Source organism: Accipiter gentilis, chromosome 14 (assembly GCF_929443795.1).
Source record: "Accipiter gentilis chromosome 14, bAccGen1.1, whole genome shotgun sequence".
NCBI classification, from domain to species: Eukaryota; Metazoa; Chordata; class Aves; order Accipitriformes; family Accipitridae; genus Astur; species Astur gentilis.
In genome coordinates this window covers 5,425,090-5,441,268 of record NC_064893.1, presented here as the reverse complement: position 1 = coordinate 5,441,268, position 16,179 = coordinate 5,425,090, and the positions used below count along the sequence as shown (strand labels likewise).

Sequence of the window (16,179 nt, the reverse complement as noted above, 5' to 3'; positions counted from 1 at the left end):
CCAATGGAAGTATCCGAAGGGAGAGCATAGGGGCCATAAGTGTAATGGAGCAAAGAGAGGGGGTCTATCTTCCAGGGCAATTCCAGCAAATCTCTAGAGACCATCACCCAAAACAAACTTTCTAGAAGCATTTAACAGTGGCAAAGATGACACTATAATCTCTTGCTCTCAATAGCAGAAAGATTATCAATCACGAAACATTATCTAAGTTACACTGATCCATTAAAATAAATTATGTGACTTCAGCACCCGTTGTGCAGAAAACTAACATCCAAACTTCAAAGCAGCAAAACAATAGGTATCTGCTCATGCATTTATCAAACGCTAGGTTAGATGAGAAAAACACAGCTACTAGACCACAACTGGATTTCAGGAATCTCTCTTCGTTTTCTCAAGTGCGTGATATGCCCTGTGGTATCCTGAAGTGATACCAAAGCTAAAGCAGAAAACACATTACATGCACAGGAGTTCTGAATCTAAAGCAAGTACAACGTGTCTGAGGATATTGCTGATGTGACTGGAAGAGCAAAATGAACATGTACATAAACCCGTATTTCCAACCTTTGGCACCTGCAGTTAGACTCCACCAGACCCAAAGTAAAGATGTACCATTCCCCATGGCATGCTGCCAGCTACAGACTGGTCTGATGGTTTCTACTTAAATTACTCTATCCCCTATCCTGGAGAACAACTGCATGATCAACAAGTGACTCGAGCAGTGTTGAAGGCTTTAGGCCCTACCTAGTATCTTCAGCAGGATCTGGAAGACAGGGAGTGGTGCAGACCACATCAGAAATTATAGCTGCCCACAAATTTTAATGCTGGAGCATGGAAAGCCACACATTCCCGGCTCCCGACAGATTCAAGCAGGAAGTGCTGTAAGGACCACACAGCCTCTTTTCAATCTCCTGGAAGTAGCAGCACTACTGCCTGCTCCCCAGTCCTTACCTGTTTCTTGTAAAGGGTGTTAAGCAACGAGCTTCTGCTTGGAAAGAGTGAACTCTTTGTCAACTTTCCCCTCACCTTAAGATCAAACGAGCCTGGAAGGCAGCCAGTGCCCCCCAAAAAACAGTCACAATTTTCTGTGTCTTCCCAAATCTTGCAAGTTAGTAGAGTTAGTCAAATTAGGGACTGAACAGATGTGTGCAAGAAAAAGCAATAACAGGGATGAAGAAAACAGTGTGATAAATGAAGGAGAAGAGAACAGGAAAAGGCTGTGATTTTTTTTCCCTTGTTGTCTAGCATCTTCTTTCCAAGATACAAAATCACATGGTGTTGCACCTCACAACAGGAGGCACCTCTGGTGCCTCAGGTACCACTTGGCACTAGCTTGCACCTGACCTGGGGCTGGGTGTCCTCAACCAGGCTGCATTCTTCTGCCATGCTGGGACACAAGACACCAGTCAAAGCTGGGTGTTGACCCAATGGTCTGTGTGTCCAGAACACAGGGTCACCCAGCAGCACTGGGACAACAGTGCCCTTCTGCCTCCATATGTGAGACAAGCCTAGCTGCAGAAGAATAAGAAGGCTGGAACCAGTTGCATCAGTCTTGTGTTCAGCTAGTGAGATGACTCTATAAATCTTTGTCTTTCCTAAGTAGAGTATTGGCCAGGCAAGAGTTGGGCTGTTGGACTGCAAGGAAAGTTACTGCTGTCTCTCAACAACGTCTGGGAAAGAAAACAACAAGCAGATCCAGCATGCCCATAGCTGGCTTAAAAATAAAAAATGGAACAGAAAAGAGAGGAAAAATCCTGGTTCTTTTATTATCACCTTTTCTGAGGCTTTCAAACTTTGATAAAGCCATAACAGCCCTACACAAACCCCTCCCGTCTTTCCAGTGGAGGACCTTTCAGAAACTCTGTTCCTTAAAGAACAAAAGGAAGAAGAACGTACCGTGCAGCAGGGAACATTTATTTTCAGGGTACAACTTTTAAGTAATTCCCAATAGTTCAGACTGTGAATAGACTAGAGATAAGACACTAAGCAGGGACTATGGAAACTAAAGTCTTATCTGCAGTTGTACCCATGCACTGGCAAGTCACTTCTTCACTCTGTGCCTCTGTTTCCACCTCTCACCTTTTAATCTATCTTCCCTATCTCAGCTTCAAAGCTAGCTCTCAAACATTTGCATTTAACTTATACCTTCAAAAATCTGGCCTTAGTTCTTTAGGACAGAAACTACCCCAGTACATAGAAAAGAAGATCTACTCTTCATGGGAGACACCAGACACTACTCTGATAAAAAAAGCAACTAATAAAATTTGAAAGTTAACAAACAAGAATAGAACTGTGCATCAAAAGCAGGTCCCAAATGCCTCAAGGCTCAGTGTCATTAGCACTAAAACTTCAGTTAAATATTACTACAACTTCTTGACCACTGCCTTGGGAATTAGATGATGTCCAGTCTCTGATGCATTGATATAGTGTCTATGCTTGTTTAGGGTTAAGTAGCTGAGACAAGAGATAACGTAAGCTGTGGTCTCTGTGACTGGGATCTACAGCTTAGTGAAGAAAGACTTGCTCTGACTTCAGCGTGCCTAAGATCAGGCTAATGCCAGAATAATTTCCTCATTTAAAGCATTCCAGTTCACGTTGAGAGAGCTTTCTGAAACACCTATAACCAACCTCTCAGAGTTCTCACTTCAATCTCAGCTTTGTGCAAGCAGATATTTTGTAATTTCTTTAAGCACTGCCATGAAAAGTGGAGAGCAGGTAGTGTGGGGACCAGCCAGGCTGTCCCAGCATGCTGATCCCAGCCCTCATCTCCACGGTACAAACAAAATATGTCCAAGTGCCAAAACAAGTTGTGGAAAAGGAGAGAAAGACAGAGAAAAACCTAATTTGCGGACATGTCTCTCAGTTAAGATACCACAACACAACCATGCAGGAAGCTGAGAAATAGCTGTCTAATGTCTTGCGTGGAGTGACCTATATTTCCATTCATGATGGGTTGCTGCCTACAATCCTGGCACAGAAACACTTTGTAAGAGAAAAACTAACAGGAAATGCAACAAAAGCAAAGACTAAAGGGATGATCAAAGGACCCAAAGTGAAGGGTTCTTGATGAACTTCAACAGCCCTGAACTGGGAAGTGCCTTCATCCAGGCTCAGACTGTGCTCACCTCTTCCTAAAGCTAAGCCTGGCTCAAATATGAATATTAAACTACTATGAGGATACTGGGCTGAGGAAAAGAAGGAGGAATTTAAAAATTGTGTGTAGGGTGGAAGATAATCAAAAAGCATCAATAAGACTACTCCATGTGCAAGGAGATGAAGAGAAAGAACCTCAAAACTATGGTATGTCTTCCTTGGGAGAGAAACAAGCAATAGATGCATGTTTTGGGGCACGAGTCTCTCTCATTCATATCTGGTTTTTCTCTGACACTTTTAACCATTCTGCTAAATAGCCTTCACACTGTTGAAGATGCTTCTGTGTTGCTCCAGTTTTTACTGTCTGTGGACTCCTGAAAGTTAAAGTCATGCACCATAGCCTAATTTGCTCAAAGGTTCAACAGCATTATCTCTATCTTCTCCCTTCATGCACTCTTTCATAAAGTGAAGCACATGTGATTTGAGAGCCATTGGGGTAATGAAAATGGAGACAGGAAAATATTTTAGTGACCTGGACTTGTCAACAGCCTGTCCAGAAAAAGGAAAACTTTGCAAATACTCCAGCTTCATTAAAGCTTTTGTTGATATGACTGTGCCGCATTTGTTTGGAAACATTTGAGGCTACAACACCCTTCAATTATTTGTACTTTGAAAGTGGCCTTTATATCGGCTTCCTAAAGCAATGCAAAAGACGTATTTTCTAGAGAGTGCCCCAGCTGAAAGGGTTGATTGTTTGTCAGTTTTGGGGACATTTCTGTACGTATTCCATAAAAGCACACATATGGCATATATTGACCATGACCTAGAACATATGCCTTCTACCTACAGATGTACCAGGATCTCTCAGACCTCTAACTTTAGTTGCATGCTTTTTTTACCATTATTTCCCTGCTAGTCAATAGGAATAACTAGAATTTCTGTTCCCTGCAAGACCTATCATCCATCTTTGCTATTAATAAAAATGCAGTAACAACAACAGCAACAAATTTAAACAACTGCTGTATAAGCTTCCACATAAAAGTGCCACACAGGTGACTGGTTACACTTGGAAATGGTTTTCTTAGTTGCCGGGTTGTAAAACAATCTACAGAAAGGCCAGCAGATTAACAGGGGTCCCAGGTATCTGGCTATCTTCAGTGCAATTCTGAAGAGTGTCAAAACTTTTCTCATCATTTTAAGGATATGCTAGTTTGATACTATGCTTACAGGACAATGCTGCATCGCACCTCTGTGAAATGGTCTCTTGCACATTCTCTCTTTGTACTGCTGTATAAGCCAAAAAAGTGTGCCAGAAATTGTAGTGAAGCAGAGCATGTTTACTTTCCTGGAAAAGCCATTATAGGCTGGTTCTTTCACTGCAGTGCCCTCCAAGCCTTAACACAAAGTATACATCCCTAGCAGCATGCAGCCTCTCTTCCCTCCTTCCTCTCCCCAAGCCCCAGATATTTCATGGTTACAGTGGATGGTTACTGTTTATCACTGGCTGTCATAAAAACCCAAATTGCTAGACTTCCACAGACATGCAAAACTGGCCATAGTGCAACATTGCCTCTGCAGCTGTTAAGGCTTTTTGTTTGCTGGGTATTAATAGGAGATGAGTTCTGTTCTGCCGGCATTCATGCTGTATTTGGAAGCAACTCCCTCTCTGGCTCACACCAATTAAGTATCTGTCTGGCAACATTATGTTGCAAGTTTGTGATATGCGAAGTGGAAAGGCATACGCTTCTCTGGGAAAGATACTGAGTCCTTTTCAAGGTGAAAAAGTAGATCACTGACACAAACTTTAAACATCTGTGGTATCTGAAAATGCCGTATGGGTAAGAATTAAGAAATTACCTTTGTTTTGAAAAGTGATAGGGCTCTTTAGATGGTGTTAAACCAGGCTATCAGCAAATTCAAAAGCAATGTGTATTTTATCCAAATACCCCCAAAATATGGAAGCGTGTTCCAAAAAGAGAAAACTATTTTGCATTGTCATTGACCTACCACAGAAAAAGCATTTTCTTAACCTAGTGAGATTTTAAATATACCTGAAAAAGTAACCCTTAATGACTCCAACTGGGCAATCCACGGAGAATAATGTGGAAGTATAGCTTAAACAATAGAGAAGCATCTGAAATTGCAGAATTTCAGTTTTACAAAAGTACAAGAAGTGCAGTTAACACAAAAAATGGTTTCAATTTCTTGCCATGCTTTCCTTTGTGTTCGCCACTCCTGATGCACTTCTACAAATCTCTCACAGTATCACTAGTTTCTTCTGCCCATAGTGGCAGCATGTACACAATATCTGTCTAGCATCATCCTCCAGGCTGATGGGTTTTGCCAGTAATTATCATTACAATTGCGTCCAATAGAAGATTTCTGTTGTGATAATCTGCCACTATGAAGAAAATAACTTAGAGCCGCTTTTGCCTTTACTCACTCCTATTCCAGGTCCAGACCATTGCATGCAAATTACTATCTACAGTGATTAGAAGTCAGTATTTTATTAAGCACTTGAATAGTGGTTTTATGTATGATGACTACAGGTTACATAGTTAGAGTGTCATAATTCATTTGCTTGTTAATTTTCAAAAATGCAGGAAAGAAAGGATAACTAATTGAAGAACATTAAGGCTTTTGAACAAAATACTCCCAAACACATTATATATGCCTCCAGCATCAAAATATAGAAAATGAGTAATAACTCTCTATGTACTTGGCCTCATTCCTAATGCTTCTTTTTTCATATTAATGGGAATTTCACTGTTGCACAACAGCCAATCTTTTAATACCTTTGATTTTTCTAGTTCCCTCATATAGCTCTCTAATAAAAAAAAGTTCAAAGATGTCTTTTTAAGTTCTTTATGTCAAGTGTCTGGCTGGTCACAGCATAAGGGTAATTTCCTTAAATGTGGTACAAAAAACACCCTGTGGGGAGTCCTAAAGTCTGTTGGCAAAAGAAAAACTTTGACTTCTGAGGTTGGACAGGATGATCCCTACGGTCCCCCGATAATGAGCCTATTTTACCTCACACAGTAGCACCACCAAAAATTTTAACCTTTATATGTTTCAAGAACAGGAACCAAACCAGTCTGTGTGGGGTGCCTTAAATTCTTGGGAACTTTAAATTCTTTATGTAAGGCAAATTCTTTATTTGGTCATACTGTGATTTCCCCTTTGTCATGGCTCCTGCCTGCTACAATGGGCCAAACACTGCAGTGAATACCATAACATTTTCTGAAGCACTGTGTGGTTGATAAATTGCCAATATTGACTCATGTGGTGAACAGATACCAAGATACAGATAGTTACAGGAAAAGCAAAAGCAGAAATTAAGGGCTGCCTTCACAGGTGAGCTACTCTGTTTTATACAGAATTAATGTTATAATCAGCAAGACTCCAATCAATAGCAAACTAAGCTATAACACAATGCATAGTAAAGCAATACAGATGCCTTGAAAATAAATTACTACGTCTTAGCTACCTAATACATGCCTTGACAACCACTAAATAAAAAGACTACTGATCTCAGGAAGTGCCTGAGCTACAGATTAACAGGAGCTAAGAATACTCCAGCTAGAAGACTCACTAACACTTGTTTACCTTTATACCCTCCTCAAGTCTACACTATTGGCCATTTTTGGAGACAGGACACCAGCTCAGGTTAACTTTGGACCAACATGGCAATTCTTATACCACGTTACTACTGAACATACCCCTTGGCCCTGTCTTCCAGGTTCTCTCAGTTCTGTAGGGAATGGCAAGAAAAAGAAAATAGATTTCTTTGGTGAGTTTGATTTTGATGACCAGTATCTTTCTGATTCCTGCAAATACCACTATATTGTGTGCTATGCAACATAAAAGGAAGATATGACCTCTGTCCAAAAAATAAAAGTGTGAAGGAAGGTAGTTTACACCATCCTCTTTGGATAGAAAATACATGAAGTTTTCAGATACAGCAGTTTTTAACATAACATTTAATCAACTGCAAAGCTGGGTACTTTCATATGTAAGTCACAACAATGAGCAGGAACCCTCAAATATGCCTTCAGATATATAAAATTCACATACATCAACACTGTTCACTGCTTTAACTTCCCACTTCAATAGTCAAGTGGCTCTAAGAGTATCTGCATGTGCTGTTATTTACTACTGCCTACTTCATTTTCTCCTATTTTAATTCTGGACAGGGCAATGATTTGTCCTTGATGAGTGCGCTGATACATAATCTCAGGGCTGAGATTCACAACCTAGTCATGGCAGCATAACAAATTACCACGAGGCAGCAACTCGTCAAGCGTGGGCTGCCCAACTACAGTGTAGTATGACTTAGTTTTAAGCACCCGTGAAAGATGGTTATGCTAGGTTGCATTTTCTTATGGTAGGGCAAGTAAAGAATGTACATGCAATCAATTAACAACAACTACTGTGTCTCAGCTAATGAGGGCAACTTATTAAGCTGACATATTTCATTGTGCAGTTGAGACTTTAATGAAATGTGGCCCACCTGAATAGACTTTCTCCTAAGCATTTCTCACACTGCCTCTTTCTTTTCTGCTGTAGATTAGGCAGGAAAGCTACCGCAGCGCAGTCCCACTTCCACCCTTCCTCAATAAACTGAGGTCCTAAGGCCTCATCAAAACCCAGTTCTGGGATTTTATATCTCCTCCCCATACTTCTTTAACAGTTAAAAGAAAGCATGATCAGTCTCATGGATTAGTAACCACAGCTCAAAGAAGCAGCTGCAAATTAGAGTCTGCTTTAAAGGTTAGATCCTGTAATGTATTTCTGCCTCCAAATCAGGATAACTAAAACCAGTGTTCTCGTATATTAAACAATTTCCCATAAATGTATTTTCAAAACACAGGATACAAGCATCCCACATGTCCTGTAGACATTTCAGCAGCTCCCTTAATTCTTTAGAACAACATTCTCAATTTAACTTAACACTAGGAATTAGAGACCATCACCAATGCTTCATACTGCAAAGAGATAACCTGTTTCTACAGCTGAGTACCTGTAAAATGTCTGCATGTAGCATCCTTGCTGATACCAGATACTTAAGGTCAAAGTCATAGATTAATCTAATCAAGTATAACTCATATCCTTTCCAAATCCTTTAGAATTAGGCTATGTCAAAGATTCCGTTGAATGCTCTCAAATTCAGACAGTCTTAAACAGATATACCTGACTGTCACGCAATTTATATATGCTTTTACAAAACTCTGAATTTTGCCCAACAGGCTAAGGTAGATCATTGGAAACATTCAGTACAATTGAAAAACTGAAATCGTTGCACGTTAGGCTTCTTCATTCTTAATGCCTCCTTAAGGGTACATGTAGCTCTTTCACCACAAATGTTTTGCTGTAGATCTCGGTCCAGTCTTTTGAGTACCCTATTTTCTGTTCTCCAAAGACTACCATGAATTCCTTTCACACTAGCCCATGGTAACTCTTTGAAAAGAAGAAGGGCTTGAATGGTCAGGTTCACTTCGGTCAGGGACATGGGACTGCCAAGCCTGAAAATGTTAACTTGCTGTACAAGGTACTTTGCAGAAGCAAATTCAGTGTTTCTGTATTTTGATTGCGAAGCGGGGTGGAAAAGAGTTACACTGCATTGCATCAGATGCTCTGGGTAATATATGAATATGAGGAACAATTACTTTGAAACCAGTGTACCTTTCTGCAACTACATATTGTTATATTTTTATCAGTCTCAATGATGATCAGAACTCGACCCTTTTCACCTCTGAATCCACCTGAATCTGGTGGAAGTCAGATGCACTATGAAGTTTTCCAGCTGAAAGTCAGTGTGAATCTTCCTGGAGTGAGAATATGCCCCGAGTTCCTCTTTTCCTTAATACCATAATAAAGTTAATGCAGCTAATTACTAATGACATAGCCCAAATAACAGCAAATGGATTAAAACACTTACTCATAATGTATAAAAAAAAGTAAATAAGACAATGTCCACAATATTTATTTGCTCACAGAAACTGTGGTTTTCTACTCCTTAAAATGTTTCAGTTCTTCTCAATACAGTCAAAGATTTTGGTAACATTTTTTGCCTTTCCTGAAGGACATATTGTGCATAAAAACATCATAAGAACAACTTAAGCAGTTCAATTATCTTTCTACAGTGACTGAATTATACTATAGCAGGATTGGAAAAATACTTACGCTCCACAAAGTAAGAGCTAGCATCAATCTTCCAGATAATCTGACCACGGTGAGAGCCATTGACGCCACGGTTCTTGTAGTCCAAAAAGTTTTCGGACAAGACCTCATCTATAAACAAAGAAAAGAGTCTCATCAAGTGCCTATTACGACAACATGCATAGCAGAGTCAGGCTAAAAATACGCCTTTGGCTTGACAGAACACAGTAGAGCTGCTAGACAGCTTGGCACCACATGTTGAAAAATTAGCTTTTTCACTCATTTATATTTTTAAGAAGTGCAGCTCTCCTTAAAAATCACAGCTTTTCCTGAAATTATAAAAATACATCCCTACAAAATTCTCAAAAATGAAAACATGTAGCTTAGCATAGATGAACCCCCACCTAATAAAACATTATCTAGCCGTAAGAGAGAACGTAGCAAAAAAGTAATCACCCCTTTGCACAAACTCTTCCTTCAAAAAACTCCCACAGAAAATAGTTATGTGTAGGCATCTGTACTACAATCACTTGTATCACAACAGATGCGGTTATTTCTTGCAGCATACATCAAAGGTATTTATTTTTGAAGAATCCCATTCACTGGGTGCCTTCACAGCTCTTGGCCTCCAAAACCAAATGACTGACAACAAAACACTGTCCCCTCACAGTGTTTTGAGACACCTAGCAGCTGCCAGACTACCAAGCTGATCTTCAGAGAAATCAAGGAGTAATCTATTAAAAATGAATAAACTCTAAAAAGTTGCTGAAAACCAAGGCTGAGGAAGCAACTGCCTTGCATGCACAGGGCTGCGTGTAAATAAAAGGTAGTGATCCTGAGGAGCGACCTTCTGGTTGTCCACACAAGTGAGTTTTTAGTCTGCTTCAAGTTTCATTTTAGACTGCTTCAACAAGCTCTTTTCCAGACCAATCTGCAAGCCCTATGCAGCGTAGATGTTAGCAAACGCATCGTGGCCTCCAGGCAAGGGCCTGATTCTTGACCCTTTTTTATCCAACAGCTTAAAAAACAGGCAGCAAGACCGTGCTGCAGCCTCAGGGCCATGCTCGCCAACTCACTAGCTTACACCAGGCTTTCAAGCAAACAAAAATGCACATATTGCCACCATACCAGGCCACCACTTGTGGTTTTGATACAAAGAGCGCAGCAAAAATATAACAGACATATGGGGACACTTATAGCCTGCCAGAGGCAAGCAGGACTCACGGGCAGTGGCCTGTAGGAGCCCAAAATGGCCATGAACTCAAGTGGCTGAAGCAGCAACCCAGGATGGGCCCGGCCATGATGGCCTCACTGCTCTGGCTTCAGTGGGATGAAATGGATTTTGCATCTGCGGACAACAGCCAGCAACCTCCTGGATTTTTCCTCTTGGCAATGAGAACAATTTTAATCTTAACAGAGATTTGTATGAATGCATTTTAACCAACTCAACCTTGCTATGGAAACAATCCTGGGTGGGTCCTGAGACTCAGTTCTGAAGACAATTATGTTAATTACTAGTCACCCTAAAAGCAGAGGAAAAATGTGAAGTACTCAATCCAAGATTAAAATACATCAACTGTAAACTCCCTGAAGCACTTGCTTCGTTACCACATAGGTCAATGAGAAAACAAAGATGACGCCACGCAACAAGGGAGACCATGCCTGAGGACGGACTGACAGTGTGACCAACTGCAGAGCAGAAGAGGCAGCCCAACGGACAAAGCCAAGAAACTCAAAGACTAGCATATTATTAAAAATATATATATATAAATGTTAAACAACATAGGCTTCTAAACTGAAGGAAACTACACTTTCACTGAGGGAATAAAGCAGCAAGCAGATGCCAATGCTGTCCTGTTAGTTTTACATAGTTGTGCTCTCAAGGGAGGAAGGTAAGCAGTCTACCAACACGGAACTCTTTGGTGCCACTCTCTTGAGGAATTTACAGCAGAAATCCTTTTAAAGGGGTCATTAATGATTGCAATGGATAATTATAAATGGCAATACTATCTACAATACATTTTCCCTTTGCTGACTTGCTAATTGTCAGCAATTATTTCACTAGCTGTGTGTCACGCTCTGTGTTGAAGTGGAAACCTTTCAGCACATTCACATAGTACATCTCTGCAGTAACCCTTCAACGGTAAAATCCTCTGGTATGATTTCTGTTCTTCCTCTGTACTTTATAACTGCTTGTGTCTTCTTTTAAATGCCAAATTATATATAAAAAAAGGGCAGGTAAGTATACACCGTTGCTCTTAGAGCTTTGGCTTACTAATGACTACTTTCAGTAAAGGACCATCCTGGATACAGATTATGCAGAATTACCCACATAGTTCTGTAGAAGTAGGAACACTTACATACACATGAGGAGATTTAAACCTATGAACTGTCCCTTTTGTTTTGGCAGGGAAAACACTTTATACTTAAATGCGAGCATGTACTGAAATGTTGCACTGAGCTGAAGCCTGGGAACCCTGCCTGGCCCCTCATCCTGACAGGGCAGAGAGAGCATCCCTCAGCTCAGGCATGCTGCTCTCTGGCTTCATCACTTGTGACGCTTATTTGTCATATTTAGTCTCTGTAAGCTGCTGGAGATGCTCCAACACCTGCCATGTTATTAAGATGTACGGGTAATTACTGTTCCTCAAGCTATATTGTCTATAAAATACCATGGTTGCTTAAGGAGACTTAGCTGAGCTAGACTGGATGGCCTTGCCTAAGAAATTGCAGACATTTTAGGCTAGAGTTTAGCGGCACAAGAGATCCCAGAATCAGATTTAAAATGCTGTGTTCATACGTAGTATCTGGGGGGGCCAGCTGGCACTTCCACTGCATCGGCTGTTGTCTGCTTCCCACAGCTGGCACAAAGGCAGTGCGAACTCTGCATCACACAATCTCTCTAATTTGACAGACATGTCGACATATGCCCATACCCAAACCAAATCACACCCCTATTGCAAGCTGAGCCAGTGGGAATGACTGCAGCAAGCCCTTTCCTCCCTTTTGTTGGAAACGTGCAGGAAGCCTGGAAAATCAGGCTGAGAAAAAGGACCACTCTCCATCTGCACATCCCAGGTAGAAGACCCCTGAAGGGAAGGGATAATCAAGCCAGTCTGTCTATGGTTACAGCTCACAGGTAAGACCGTGGGGAAGCTGGAAGAAGCTGCTGCTCCCACCAACTAGCTTCTGCAAGCTGCCTCCTGCCTTGGAGGCAAGAGACAGGGGTGTGTGGGAAGGACAGCATCCAGAGCAAAAGGTCAGGTCACAAAGCACATCGGGGAAGGGATACACACACATGGAGCTAGTCAGGCGCACACAGTTTATGGACAGCAGCCACTGATGAAATACAGGCTCAGGCAGTGGAAAGAATATTTTAGTATGAGTGTATGGAGCTCTGCAATATGCAGGTCACCCCAAGTAGGAGCAGCAGAGCCTTTAAGTATAAAAACATTCTAGTAAATAAAACATATTTACAAATTTCATGATTTAGAAATCCAGTATGTAGATCCTTCTCACAGCCAGATATAAGCCCTATCTGTCACTTTTGAAAAGCTAAGTACGTCCCTCTTTCCGAAGAAATAAAACTTATTTTTAGTCCAGGAGAAATTCACGTTAATTGGGATTTTTAAGCCAAACAAATTTTAGCTCTAGAAAAATACATGCAGGTCCAAAAGGGAAATCCTTCTCCTTCAGTTTTTGAAGGTATGTATTTTTGGAAGGTGAAAGATAAGAAAGAAATATCCCCTGGCAAGTTAAAAATAGCAATAGTTGAAACTGGTCAGGAAGTTGGAATGTATGAATACGCCTGATCAACTTGTTTTAGTTGGCAGGTGATACTATTCAGGCATGCTATTCCCTGAACATGGATATTACATATGTAGCACACTGATAAAGAAAATCGTGCATGTGAAATACACAGTTGTTTAGTGCACTACACATGTGCATATATGTGTACATATGTTTATCAACATTCATGCCATATGTAAGCGAACAGACGATATGGTATGTTAAAGAGAAAGAACACATGCAAAGGAAAACAAATTTTATCTCATATTTCTACCGAGAATCCCTGTAACAAAGGAACTGACCTTAAAAACATGTTCCATCTCAATTCCCAAAGGTAAATGGTGAAATGCTTCGTTTCACCTCCACACAAAATGAAGAGCAGAGTTAATGCTGCTCCCTTTCATGTATTTCAGCCAGCAGCTAATGGCTTTTGACATTTTTCCAATGAAGCATTGTAATGCATTTCCCTCCCTCTATTTTTGAAATGAGATTAACCTTTAAACTAGCTTTCTGCTTAGCTGGCAATCCACTGCACAGTGTGGGTTTGGTCCCGCTTGGCCAAAAAGCAAACACTTTGTGATGGCTCTCAGATCTGCTGCTTCATTTCCCCGGATGGTAAATAGCTAATCAAGGAAAGCGTCAAATGAGGGAGCATTCGGGATGTGCTGCCCCTTTGAACATCATCAGGTGGTCCTGGAGCTGGAGATGAGGACAGTGAGGGCATCTAAGATGAGGAGCCAGGAGACACTGCTCTCTGCCTCCCCTGCTCTGGGGCACACAGACGTGCCGGCTGCCTCTTGCTGGTGAGAGGGAAGGCAGCTGCAGACCTGCAAAGCTGTGCTGGGACAGGAGCAGCAGCAGCCAGACCTCCTGCACCTCGCACAGTCCCTAGAGGAAATGTAGAAGGTGATGCACAACCAGGCGCCAGGCAGCCGGGGCCTGAGCACCAGCCAGAAGGACCAACGCATGCTAGAGGCAAACATTAGCAAGTGCTTTGGGAACCAGCAGCAATTCTGACAGACTGCTTGTCTTCACCGAACCAGATACCTCCAAGCACAGCCTTCTACTGCCAAAAATATTCTGCGCTGTCACTTCCATGCTGAGCGATCCCAATATACTTCAGAAGCACTATATAGAGAGAGAGATAAAGAACCATGGCCACCAAAGAAAGCTATCTTCCAGATGAAAGACAGTAACCAATTGACAAAAAGCATGCCATTCTTCAGGGGAATTAGGGACAATGTTGATAAAGGCCACCTCTCAAAAAGATCGGTAAAAAAATGTAACGGGGACTTCAAGTGCTGTCAGTAGCCTACACTAAACAGACAGGACCTCAGTACTTGAAAGCTTGCCTGAAATTCCTACAGAGAAGCAAACAGTCAATACATCTTCCTCAGGAGGACTGATGGACTTCAAATTTCAAACAGCTGAGTGACACTGTTGGTCAGTTTGGTTTTACTTAAGAGGCGGAAGTGAAAAACCTACTCCCCTTTCTCAAATAGTATTTTGCCGATATATATGATCAGCCTATCTTTCCATATTCCCCAAGAAAAACAACTACACAATTTAGAACAACCTGGGCTACCTTCAAAGAACCAAACAATTAACATGAGACAGGAATGCAATGTCAGACAGGCGCCTGAACTTGACACACTATTCCAGTCTCTTATCCATCACTAATTTGATTTAGCACTACATACTACAACACTTGCTTTCTATAAACTTAATGCAATTATGTTGTAAAAATAGAAGCCACGCTTCATGTCTTGATCCCTTATGAATAAGAAATGCTGTACTTCTGAAATTACAGAAGAACTTATAGTCTTTAGCCAAACAAATTTGCTTTAGCTTAGAATTTAGAAGTGCTTTTAGCCAATATGTATCTCTGTACTATAACAACATACGAAGATAGTTAGCAAAATGCTCTTAAAAATAATTTTCTGTAAAGAGGCCAGGCTCTGGTTGATCTGTTGTGCAATTTGCATGGAAAGCTGCAGTAAATGGGCATTGCAAAGCACAGAATATCAATAAAATTATTTTGCAAGATAATACAAGTGTAAGCCATGAATAACCTTCCTACTTCTGATGTTTCTTCTCTTACCACCCAATTTATCACCTGAAGAACACAAAATGATTACAACAGCCTCTACAATTCAAAATGGCAGCTCACAGTGAGTTGTATCAGGCCATGCCAGTGTCCCCTTTTGCAACCCTTTAGCACTGCAAAAACCTAGCCCTTGGAAACCGTGCTTCCAAAGAGTTGTACAATACAAGAGGTCATCATTCTGCAGGGGAGGAGCTATTAATAAGAAATGTATGCAGAAGATGCAGATACCCATTTCTTATTTACAAAGATATCACAGTAAAAAAACCCAAACAAAACCACACAAATAATAGCTATCATTATAGGAGTCAATAGGAACGCTTCCACTGACTTCAGCAACTACAGATCCAGGTCTAACATGGATTGAAATATCACTGTTAATTCATTTGCCAATTTCTGCTGCAGACAATGAATATACTGCAGTTCACAGTTAGCATCCCTCCTTCTATAGCTTCTTGGGTAGAAGAGAACTAGAAAACAAGGGCTAATCCTGCCCTGGTGCCGAAAGCTCACTCCTTCATCTAAGAGCTATGCATGTGCTTTGTTTCAAGTACATAAATGGTTCCATTTTAATCCCACAAAAAATAACCCCCTACCCGATTAAAGAAAAGTAAATTGGGAGTGAGAAAATGTGAACAATGAATGGAGAAAAGCAGTGAGAGGAAGACATGTCAAGAGAAAGACCAAAGGAAAGTAGGGAGATAAACCAGCATAAACTGTAATAAAACAGGGATAGAGCTGGGGAAGTTGCAACAATTCTTGGTCCCAGAGGGCAGAAAATGCTGTCCTAAGTAAAATTGCTCTAGGCACACAGAAAGGTAGGCACGGTAGGTTTAAAATGTGAACTACCTAATCTGAAGCAGAAAGAATTACACATAAAACCCAAAGGACACCTGTTGTCCACTCCCAAAATCAAGGAGTTACAACTTTCAGCAAAATACTGTTACCTTTGAACATCTACCTTACTTTCACAGCCATGTATGACATTATCCATTACCACTTCAGCAGCCTCCAAAACACTGCTGGGAGATATCATT

General features: G+C 41.0%; 1 protein-coding gene across 6 annotated transcripts in view; it reads right to left on the bottom strand.

Moving 5' to 3' along the window:
* The window catches only part of HECW1 (HECT, C2 and WW domain containing E3 ubiquitin protein ligase 1), a 281,480-nt gene that overhangs the window by 161,490 nt on the left and 103,811 nt on the right, over positions 1 to 16,179 (bottom strand). For all 6 annotated transcript variants that reach the window (XR_007508055.1, XM_049816120.1, XM_049816121.1 and 3 more), the window contains one exon: positions 9,274 to 9,381. Coding sequence is in view for 5 of the 6 variants with exons in the window: in XM_049816120.1 (XP_049672077.1) it covers positions 9,274 to 9,381 (108 nt within the window). In the remaining variant the exon portion in view is untranslated. The remainder of the gene's footprint in view (positions 1 to 9,273; positions 9,382 to 16,179) is intronic.